The sequence below is a fragment of the Anomaloglossus baeobatrachus genome, chromosome 9 (genome assembly GCF_048569485.1).
Source record: "Anomaloglossus baeobatrachus isolate aAnoBae1 chromosome 9, aAnoBae1.hap1, whole genome shotgun sequence".
Lineage (NCBI taxonomy): Eukaryota > Metazoa > Chordata > Amphibia > Anura > Aromobatidae > Anomaloglossus > Anomaloglossus baeobatrachus.
The window spans coordinates 197,582,498-197,593,901 of record NC_134361.1 but is presented as its reverse complement, the minus strand read 5'-3'; the positions used below and the strand labels follow the sequence as shown (position 1 = coordinate 197,593,901).

At 44.8% G+C, this 11,404-nt stretch overlaps 1 protein-coding gene across 1 annotated transcript in view; it reads right to left on the bottom strand.

Annotated features, from left to right (window-relative positions):
- Positions 1 to 523: 523 nt before the first annotated feature.
- Positions 524 to 11,404, bottom strand: part of MECP2 (methyl-CpG binding protein 2) — a 101,479-nt gene continuing 90,598 nt past the window's right edge. Inside the window, exon 3 of the mRNA XM_075324192.1 lies at positions 524 to 9,502. Within this exon, the coding sequence (XP_075180307.1) occupies positions 8,500 to 9,502 (1,003 nt within the window). The 3' untranslated portion in view covers positions 524 to 8,499. The remainder of the gene's footprint in view (positions 9,503 to 11,404) is intronic.

Below are 11,404 nucleotides of genomic sequence, written 5' to 3'. Positions count from 1 at the left end.
GGTGTCGGAGCGTCATTAGAAGTGTACGGTCAAACAAACATATAGCCATGGAGAGTACATGGCAAATTTTTCGGCACCAATTGTCTTCATGGGAAAAAAAAACACAGCCTACCACTACTTTGGTCTGTTTTACGAACCAGAATAATGTACCGTATTTTCGGATTATAAGACGCACTTTTCCTCCCAAAAATTTGGGAACGAAATGAGGGGTGGGTCTTAAAATCCGAATATAGCTTATCAGGGGGCTGTCTGTGCGGTGACCAAGTGCAATCGGGCGGCCGGGTGCCTGGGGCTACGTGCGAGCAGCCGGGTGCCTGTCGGTGCTGGCTGCTTCTCTGTCTTGGAGGCCGGCTGCCTCTCTGTGTGGGTGGGCGGGCGGCCTTCTGGCTGCCACTCTGTGCGGCAGGTGTCCCAGTGTGTCCACGATCGCAGTTTCAAATGATGGCACCGGGAGTCAGCGTGTGCGCAGATGGAGCTCTTGGATGAGAGCTCCATCTGCGCATGCGCCGCTCCAGGTGCCATCATTTGAACAGAGACCGTAGACAGACTGGGACACTCACCGCACCGGCCTGCTCCACCACTCACCCGCCGCCACTGCTGCTGCCACTACTGACCCGCTGCCACCACGGACCCGCCATGACTGCCGCCACGGACCCCGCCACTGACCCGCCACGGCTGACCGCCGCTGCCACCACAGACCCGCCGCGGCTTCCAGCACAGCCTCTGCCTCCTGTGACCCCGCTTCACCACCACTGCTGCCCCCCTCCGGTAAGACAACACCGGTTTATAAGATGGACCCCATTTTTATCTTTTTTACCTTTTTTGATCTCTAAATTTGGGGTGCGTCTTATAAAACGAAAATACGGTATATAGGCGGCATCAGTGCACAACACGGAAGCAGATGCGAATGGTCCACTATGGCTATCTGAATCCAGTTTCATTCATCCGTGTTATTAAGTCTGTATTGGACAGACTGCGGATCTCCTGACCGAACCATAGGCTTATATGAAGCCATGAAGTTCATGTCAAGACACGCATGGCCAGTCCATACACCGCAGTCCAAGGAAAGACACAGATGAGTGAAACTGGCCTTACATAGAGGCAGCTCCATCTCTAGGAAACACAATTTAAGCTTCTTTGAAAATCATAAATTATATTAGCAAATGTCCATTTTCCTTCAAATTTGCCAAAACAATCTTTTCTTTAGCCAAACAACATCTTGCCACACACCGCCCAATATTAAACCAAGACCAGGGCCCCCTATGAAAAGCTCCTGTTATTTCTCAATAAATATGTTAAAATGTAATTGAACGGGGTCCCGGTTTTAAGAAAACGTCTCACGCTTCAGTTTACTCGCTCGTTAACCAACATCATTCATTTCCACAATAATCTTCACACTGCCGGATTCTTTGTTTTCTGCAGAATCTACCAAAATACAATATTCACTAAGTAAAGGGACGTTGTAGCCAATTTCCATGGTTTCTGTCTCTAGGTTTAACCATTGACATTTGATTTCATACAATCGAGCCATATCCTTGAGTCCGTGATTTAAAAAAAAAAAAAAAATGGCAGAAATTGAAAAATAAGCTGTCTGTCCGCAAACTGAATCGGCTCGGTGCGGTCTAGGCAGACGTACAAACCACAAGTCTTTTCTCGAACATTTTCATACTTTCTCAGTGTAAATCCACGCTGCTTTGCCTACTACTTCCTGGAACACCAAGTTCAGATTAAGACTCCTACAGTATCTTTTCTAAGAAATTACCAAATAGTTCCATCTTGATTAAAAAGAAATAAAAGTGGAATTTTTGCATGAAAAATCCATATGGAAATGATGACAGATTACAGGGGAACTGCTACGTTGTAACTGTTCTGTGCAATGATAGGATCGATGCTTGTATAGAGCTGTCCCCTGTACTGTATACTAATACTCCCCCTAGTGGACAAAGTGGTATCGCACACAGATCTCCTAATTGTTATCTCAGGGCGCAAGCGCATTGGAAGTCCACTCATATTTTATAAGGATGGGCATCAAATTGTGCGTAATCGTTGATGATGTATCCAAGATACAAGACAGAACATAGGAGCCGGTGGCAATGTCTACATGACGTCCACTGTCACTGATTAGGACAGTCCCAATCTTACAAAATAATGAAGAATATACAAAAAGAGTAAAAGGGCTCACAAATGTAGTTTTCTACTGTTCTTTATCACTAAAGTGAAATGGACCAAAATAATAACAATTGTGTAAATGCAGAAGCTGTCAGACCACAAAAAAAGTTAATCAAGTCAGGGACCCTTATTATGCTCATACAATGATGGGTACCAGAAATGAGAAAGACCGCCATGATGAGTATGCTAACTGACTAGAAGGACCTGTGCTGATGTCATACCCATGTGACCAGAAGGGGTATGACATCAGCACAGGTCCTTCTAGTCAGTTAGTAAAACGAATCTATAATAGAATTAGCATATATAACAGGGGGAGGCTGGACTGCCAGGGGGGCGGAAATCACTGAAAACCTACCCTGGCTATCAGCTGATCGGTAGCTGCTGTCATTCAAAAAGCTGCTCATTTTACAAACTTTACTTGCTTGTGTTTCAAAACCTATACATCCGAGCTGACAACTAAAGGTACAGTATGTATAGAATGAGCATGATAGTGCCAGTATAGCACTGGCTTTAGGATATATAGAAAAATCCTGGTTATTGGTGTGCTTTAAGGAAAGCATTTTTCACAACCATTCATTCATGTGGCCATAAAGTAAGAAAATACTGTGCATTTACTGAAAACCCACCCCAGCTATCTGCTGATCAGCAGCTGCTGTCATTCAAAAAGCTGCTCATTTTACAAACTTTACTTGCTTGTGTTTCAAAACCTATACATCCTAGCTGACAACTAAAGGTATGTATAGAATCAGCATGATAGTGCCAGTATAGCACTGGCTTTAGCTTATATAGAAAAATCCTGGTTATTGGTACGCTTTAAGGAAAGCATTTTTCACAACCATTCATTCATGTGGCCATAAAGTAAAAAAATACTGTGTATTTACATGGTGGAGAATAGCTGGGCCCGCTATGACTTCTGCTCATGATTCACAATGTCACATGATTACTTCTGTATTTGAGGCCTATTTTTCCCAGTATCTAAGACAGCAGCTCCTAATAGATCCCTGGACCCATATGTGAAAAAGTTTATCCTTCAGCTGAAAGCAAAAAGTTACCTAAGGCTAGTTTCCCACATCCGTATTTTCGCCGGATTAGTGGAACCGGCGCACTCCAGTACAGTGTATACAGTACAATGGCAGCACGACAAGCTCCGGTCACATGCTGTCATGTGACTGGAGCATGTGACCCGGAAGTTGCAGCCCGCCGATTGTACTGTAGTGTGCTGGATCCGCCAAAAAGACGGATGTGTGAAACTAGCCTTAGGGTACAGTCACACAAACATATACTAGAGTCACAAGTAGGGGCCACAATCCCAGGAAAGCGCACAGGGCTACTCACCAAAACTATAAGCCTAGTCTAGTGACTGTGATCGGACTGCATAATATACTTGTGTGAACAAAGCCTAAATGCCGCTTTACACGCTACGATATGTCGTCGGGGTCACGTCGTTAGTGACGCAAATCCGCCATCGTGTGACATATCGTAGCGTGTGGCAACTACGTGTGAACGAGCAAAAATACTCACCTTATCGTTGCTCGTTGACACGTCGCTCATTTTCTAAAAATCGAACGTCCTTCTGTGCTCCGGTTGTTCATCGTTCCTGAGGCAGCACCCATCGCTCCATGTGACACCCCGGGAACGATGAACACAGCTTACCTGCGTCCCGCCGGCAATGCGGAAGGAAGGAGGTGGCCGGGATGTTTACGTCCCGCTCATCTCCGCCCCTCCGCTTCTATTGGGCGGCCGCTGTGTGACGTAGCTGTGACGTCGAACGTCCCTCCCCCTTCAGGAAGAGGATGTTCGCCGCCCACAGCGAGGTCGTTTGGAAGGTAAGTACATGTGACGGGGGGTTACGACTTTGTGCAAAACAGGCAACAAATTGCCCGTAACGCAAAAACGGTGGGGGCGGGTCCGATCGCACATGCGAACGCACGATAAGTCGATACGTGTAAGGCGGCCTTAACACTAGAAGTCCTAGAGAGGGGTCATTTAACATTTCTACCATTGGATCCCTATGGAGCTCGAAATTCCTGGGACTTCTAGTGTTAAGAGTGCAATAATCTCTAATGTTAAACCACCCCCAAAGTACATTTCGGTAGTGCAAGCATGAAATGAATGATCAAAGACAGGGTTAGTTTGTGTATTTCGGTAAGCAGACATTTACACACATGATAATTGGAGAGTATGGATGCAAAAATATTTTCCTATGATGACAATAATCTCCACACAAACTAAAGTGCTCTCTAAGAAAAGGCATCGGGGAAAGGGCACTTGATCTCTACAAAATAAAGTGCACGTCTCCCTTTAAACATAACAATAAAGTATCAAGGTCCTGCGATATCACGGTTATATAGCGGTCGTATGGAAGCAAAAAAAAACCCTCATTCCAGTGCTAGGAAGGTCTCTGAGTGTCAGATATGTGGTGGGAACGGGAAAACTCGGAAGCTGCTTTTCTAGGTGGTGGATTTGCCGCTTTTGTCAGACATTCTGATAGGAGCTGAAATGAAAGACAACGGGACCGGACAACAATCCAAAGTCATTCTTTCCAAAGGTTTGGTAGCCGCCACCGACAACTGACAACCGCGCTGCCTCCCTTTAACACGTACCATGCCGAGACTCTAATGATCCTGAATACACAAGGTGCTCATTGTCTGACGCTCGGATGCAATGGATTTCTCTGTAAACAATGGGATTCTTCATTTCCAAACAGATGTAACGTGCAGGTTTATAAGGACTTCCAAAGCTTCGCCACGATTATGTAATGACTAGTATTAGACTTTCCATTAGATTATATACATTTTTTTTCATTTATATACTGCTAAAATCCTGAAAATGCATGAAAAACAAAAACAGTCTTCCCATTAACACACACAATGGTGTTTACCGATATATATACACGTGTAAATTTATCATTAAGCGCATAATATATATATATATATATATATATATATATATATATATGCAATAGTTCCTAGGAGTTATGCACGTTTCTAACTGTAAACCCATGCAAACTCACAGCGTCCTCACAAATATAAAGAAGGTCCTTATGCGACATTTTCATGAAAGGAAAGCTAGCACTCAGTTACCGGGGTCTGCGCCTCTGACATATATTGCTGAAAAGCCGCCACCACAAGCTTTCAGGTGCCTCTTAAATCTGTCAGCAGGTTTTTGCTATATAATCTGAGAGCAGCATGATGTAGGGGCTGAGACCCTGATTCCAGTGATGTGTCACTTACTAGGCTGCAGTCAGTCATTTTGATACAATCACTGTTTTCTCTGCTGCTGATGTAGCAGAGCTCTGAAATGCTGAGCTGTGTATAACCTCGCCCACACTAGGGATTGGCTACTTTTGGTGTATAACCCCGCCCACACCACTTTCTGTGTATACTGTATATTTGCATAAAGCTCCCAGTGGTGTGGGCGGAGTTATACACTGAAAGCTACTAACCAGGTGTGGGCGGGGCTATATAGTGAAAGCTACTAACCACTGTTGTGGATGGGGCTATACACAAAGCTACTAACCACTGTTGTGGATGGCGCTATACACTGAAAGCTCCTAACCACTGGTATAGGTGGGGTTATATACACTGAAAGCTACTTACCACTGGTGTGGCGGGGCTATATTATGAAAGCTACTAACCAAGTGTGGGCGGGGCTATACACTGAAAGCTGCTAACCAGTGGTGTGGGCGGGGCTATATTGTGAAAGCTACAAAGCAGGTGTGGGCGGAGTTATACACTGAAAGCTGCTAACCAGTGGTGTGGGCGGGGCTATACACTGAAAGCTAGTACCCACTGGTGTGGGTGGGGTTATACACTGAAAGCTACTAACCAGTGGTAAAGGCGGTGTTATATAAACTGAAAGCTACTAACCAGTGGTGTGGCCGGGGCTATATTATGAACGCTACTAACCAGTGGTGTGGGCGGGGCTATACACTGAAAGCTACTAACCAGTGAGTGGTGTGGGTGGGGCTATATTATGAACGATACTAACCAGTAGTTTGGGCGGGGTTATACACTGAAAGCTACTAACCAGTGGTGTGGGTGGGGCTATATATTGAAAGCTAACCAGTGGTGTGGGTGGAGCTATACTATGAAAGCTACTAGCTAGTGGTGGGGACAGGGTTGCACACTGAATGTTACCAACCGGTGATTGGGGGGGGGTCTATACACTGAAAACTACTAACCAGTGGTGTGGGTGGGGCTATACACTGAAAGCTACTAACCAGTGGTGTGGGTGGGGCTATACACAAAGCTACTAACCAGTGGTGTGGGTGGGGCTATATATTGAAAGCTAACCAGTGGTGTGGGTGGGGCTATACACTGAAAGCTACTAACCAGTGGTGTGGGTGGGGCTATACTATGAAAGCTACTAGCTAGTGGTGGGGACAGGGTTGCACACTGAATGTTACCAACTGGTGATTGGGGGGGCTATACACTGAAAACTACTAACCAGTGGCGTGGGTAGGGCTATACACAAAGCTACTAACCACTGGTATGGGTGGGGTTGTACACTGAAAGCTACTAATCAGTTGCATGGGCAGGGTTATAGACAAAGCTACTAACCACTGGTGTGGGCAGGTTATACACTGAAAGCTACGCACCAGTGCTGGATGCAGCAGGATTAGGCTATGTGCGCACCTTGCCATTTTTTGTGACTACAAAGATGCAGCATTTTTGGCCGCTAATAACGCACAAAAACGCACCAGCTGCAAAAATGCATTGGTAAAAACACATGCGTTTTTGGCTACATTTTTCCAATGCATTGCATGGGTGGAAAACGCAGTAAAACGCAGAAAAGAATTGACATGACCATTTTTTTTCAGCTCAAAAACGCAGCTAAAAAAAAAAAAATAAGTTGTGTGTGAACAGCAAAAATGAAAACTCATAGACTTTGCTGGGGAAGCAAAGTCATGCAGTTTTGAGCCCAAAAACGCACCCGAAAAACGCACTGTGCGCACATAGCCTTAGGAGACATGAGACCCCTAGTCCTGTAGTGATACTCTCCTGCTGAGAAAACACTGAATTTATTGAAACTGCAACACATAGACTAGTAAGTGGCACATCGCTGGAATCAGGCTCTCCACCCCAACAACATGCTGTACTAGCCTAATGATAGAACAGTAAGGGAATCTAAGTTATTTTTTTTTTCTGTTGGTGTGGGAATATGGAGCTAAATAGAAAACTAGACAAACAAAAAATTTGTTTCTAACAGGAAGAACTTATGAAACAGTGCAAAAAAACAAAAACAACACAACAGTCACAAAAATAAACCGCTTATAGTAACAGAAAAAAATAAAAACAAATGCAAGTGTATTTACATCAAACATATAAAACTGAAAAGTAAAATCCCTAGATTTGCGCCTTCATGCTTGTCGACTTGATTTGGATTGTACGGGTGAGAAGAGCAGCGCAGAACTGATTATTACTAGAGAAGTAGCCACTTCTGTTACAATAACTGGAAGAACATTACATATCATTTCCCCATCCTCTCTGAGCATACAGATGGGCGTATGGGTGCAGATATAGCTGCACTCGCCTGCGTATACCGCCACATCCTCTTCGTATGTTCGCTGCCAGTAGGGGCTGCATCTGTAGCTAGGATTGATCTCGGGAGTGAGAAATCAGGGTTTTTTTTGAGAAATAAATACTCGGACAGTCCTCGTTTAGTTATGTAACCAATAGTGCTAAATAAAACTACGTATATACACGAACCATTATAGGATAAAACCAGCTGTCACAATGAACTAAAAAAAAAAAAAAAAGGGGAAGCGATTACGTCATAAGTGACTAGATAAAATAATCTTTTGTAGGTCACCGGCTCAGTGGGAAGTGATTCATTTGGCAATACTGTGGTCTGTCTATACGTTGATCACGGATCGAGTTACCATGTAAGATATTGAGTCGTTGATCTGCAACACTGTGAGACCCCGCTAGAGATGGCACACAGGAGCAAAGCGTAAAGTTGGCATACCTAAAAAGTTGCGGAGACGGCCCCCCACCTCGGGTCAGTAGTATGATGCAGAATAAACCATGATCAAAAGGAGCCTATTTCGTATAAAAAAGTGCAAAGCTGCTTCTGGCTCTGTTAAAAGTCTTCACCCCCTGACTGACTGTGCTCGTCGGTATTAAAAAGATCCACATTCGACATTTACTCCCAACCCCGAAGCTACGAAACTCCAAGCTACAGGAGGAAAAAAAAAATAGACTTTTCTTTACTTCATTTATAGGGAAGCTTTGTCAGAGCCCTACCAACAAGGAGAAAAGACAACAGCTGCCTTTATATATATATATATTTTTTTTTATAACTGTTTTTTTGTTAATCTTCTTAAAGTCAGCTAACCCTCTCCGTCACCGGTGTTCTCGTATCGACCGCTTCCTCCCTGGTCGGCCTTTGTACGGGTGAAGAAACAATGTCTTTTCGTTCGCCGTCCCCCCGGTTTCTGCACTTATCTGCGGGCTGAGTCTTAGGTGGCTCCTGAGCACATCCGTCATTTTCTGGGATTTTCTCGTCTTTGCAGATTTTGACACTTAAGTCCTGGGGCTCGGGGGCACTTATGATGATGTCCTTTGAAGTCTCTGGCTCCGGGTTGGTGGTGGATGCTTTCGATTCGGAGTGGTAGTGGTGATGGTGGTGATGATGGTGGTGGTGCAACTGCTCCATTTTCGGTAACATGCTCCTGCTCTTGCTTTCTGGGCTTTTTGCAGGCTTGGGTATTTTAACACTTTTGTCTAGAACGGTGGAAGGATATTCCGGGGTCTCTGTGTCTATAACATCCAGACTCACAGTTTCCCGGGTCTTGCGTTTCTTAATTGGTAATACGGTCTCTAAAAGCGGCCTGATGGAAGACTCTTTGATTGCTTTTTTCTTCGCGGCCTCTGCCGCCGCTGCAGCCGCAGCGATGACGCTGCCTGGCTTACGGCCCCGTTTTTTCGGAGCGGCGGCTGGGTCTGTATCTAATTTTCTTTTACGGCCTGGACGTTTGATAACAAGGACTTGCTCTGATGTTGTTGCATCCGATTCTTCCTTATTTTCTGAAAAAGGCATCTTCACCAATAGCTTCCCCGGAGTCTTTTCCACCACCCGTTTAACCTGAACCCCCTCTAATTTCACAGCTGGCTTAGCTTTCACACTTCCTTTGGGTCTTCCTCTTCCTCTACCCGTTCCGACAGGCTTGGGAGCTTTGGGTTTTTTCGGCTGTTTTTGCTCCCTCCGAGATGGACTGCCTCTCCCGGTTACCGTGAAGTCAAAATCATTTGGATCAAGGGTTGTGTCTCCTACCTTTTCGAAGTATGCAATAAGCTCAACTTTCGACCGAAAAGCTTTACCAGTTGGGCTAGTAAAAGAGGGGGAAAAAAAAGAAAAGAAATCAGAATGAATGTACGTATGTTATAACATTATTAAATCTAGCCTTGCAATAAAAACATTAAAAAAGTGAAAGTTTAGACAAACATCTACCCTCTGCGGGCGGAAATCTGAAGGTTTATGTCACGTGGAACAAAAGTTATACCAATGGTAGGCCGTACACATTCATTATCTCTTCCATCCCCTCCACGCACAAGCGTAGGCTACTTTCACACATCCGGTTTGAGCACTGCGGCTCAATCCGGCTGTGAAACCTATGCAACGGATGCGGCGAAAACACCGCATCCTTTGCATAAGTTTTTACATGCGTCCGTTTTTTTCCGGTTGCGGCACGCTACTGAGCATGCGCAGTGGAAGAAACCGCATGCGGCGGCCGGATGCGTTTTTTTCCGCATCGCGCCGCATCCGGCGTCCATAGGCATGCATTGAAAAATGCGCCGCAGCGGCCGGATGCGGCGCGATGCGTTTTTTTTACCGGAGCAAAAAACGTGCCAGGGAACGTTCCATCCGGCCGCGGCATCGGCTAAATCTGCCGCATGCGGCAAAAACCGGACCGAATGCAAGCCCATGCGGCACTAATGTAAGTCTATGCAAAAAAAAAAACGCAAAAAAAAACGGTTGCGGTTTTTCTGCAGAGCGCCGTATTGTGCCGCAGAGCAAAAACCAGATGTGTGAAAGTAGCCTTAGGCTACTTTCACACATCCGGTTTGAGCCCTGCGGCTCAATCCGGCTGTGAAAACTATGCAACGGATGCGGTGAAAACACCGCATCCTTTGCATCAGTTTTTACATGCGGCCGGTCCGGTTTTTTCCGGTTGCGGCATGCTACTGAGCATGCGCAGTGGAAAATACCGCATGCGGCGACCGGATGCGGTTTTTTCCGCATCACGCCGCATCCGGCCTCCATAGGGATGCATTGAAAAATGCGCCGCAGCGGCCGGATGCGATGCGGTGTTTTTTGCCGGAGCAAAAAACGTTGCAGGGTACGTTCGATCCGGCCGCCGCATCGGCTAAATCTGCCGCATGCGGCAAAAACCGGACCGAACGCAAGCCCCTACGGCACAATGCGGCACTAATGTAAGTCAATGCAAAAAAAAACCGCAATCGGCGTTACAAAAGCCGGTTGCGGTTTTTCTGCAGAACGCCGTATTGTGCCGCAGAGCAAAAATCCGGATGTGTGAAAGTACCCTTAGCTGTGTGCTTATGCTCTCTACAGTGCCTGACAGATTTTCTGCGGCAAAATCCGCGGGTACAGAGTCCCGTGGTGGGCACATAGCCTAAGGGGGGGGACATTAGATAATGTAAACAGTAAAAACAAAAGTTAAAATCACGGGAAGTGATTTGGAACTATATTTTATTTTAAAAAAACTTTTTTTTTTTTTTTGTTTTACTTTTTAGAATATATGATGTCTCCTTAGGGGACCTGAAGCTTCTTTTTCCCCATTAGATATAAAACAATTAAAAACAACACATATTTTGTATCGCTGCGTTCAGAAAATGAAAAAAAAAAAAAAAGATTAATCCGATTGGTAAATGGCATAAAAATAAAGAAAAATAAAAAAAAAAATGCCACAATTATGTTTTTTTGGTCAATGCAACATAGCAATAAGAGGCGATAAAAACATTGTATTTATTCCAGAATGGTACCATTAAAAAAAATGTCAGCTTAGGATGCAAAAAATAAGCCCTCACACAGCCCCAGATCCTGAAAAATGAAAAGGTTACGAGTCTCAGAAAATGGAGACACAGGCAAAAAAAAAAAAGTTCTAATTTTTTTTCATAACCTAAACAAATAAAAACAAAAACTATACACGTTTGATATTTACGTCCTCGTACTGACCTGGAGAATCACATTGCCAGGTCAGTTTTACCAT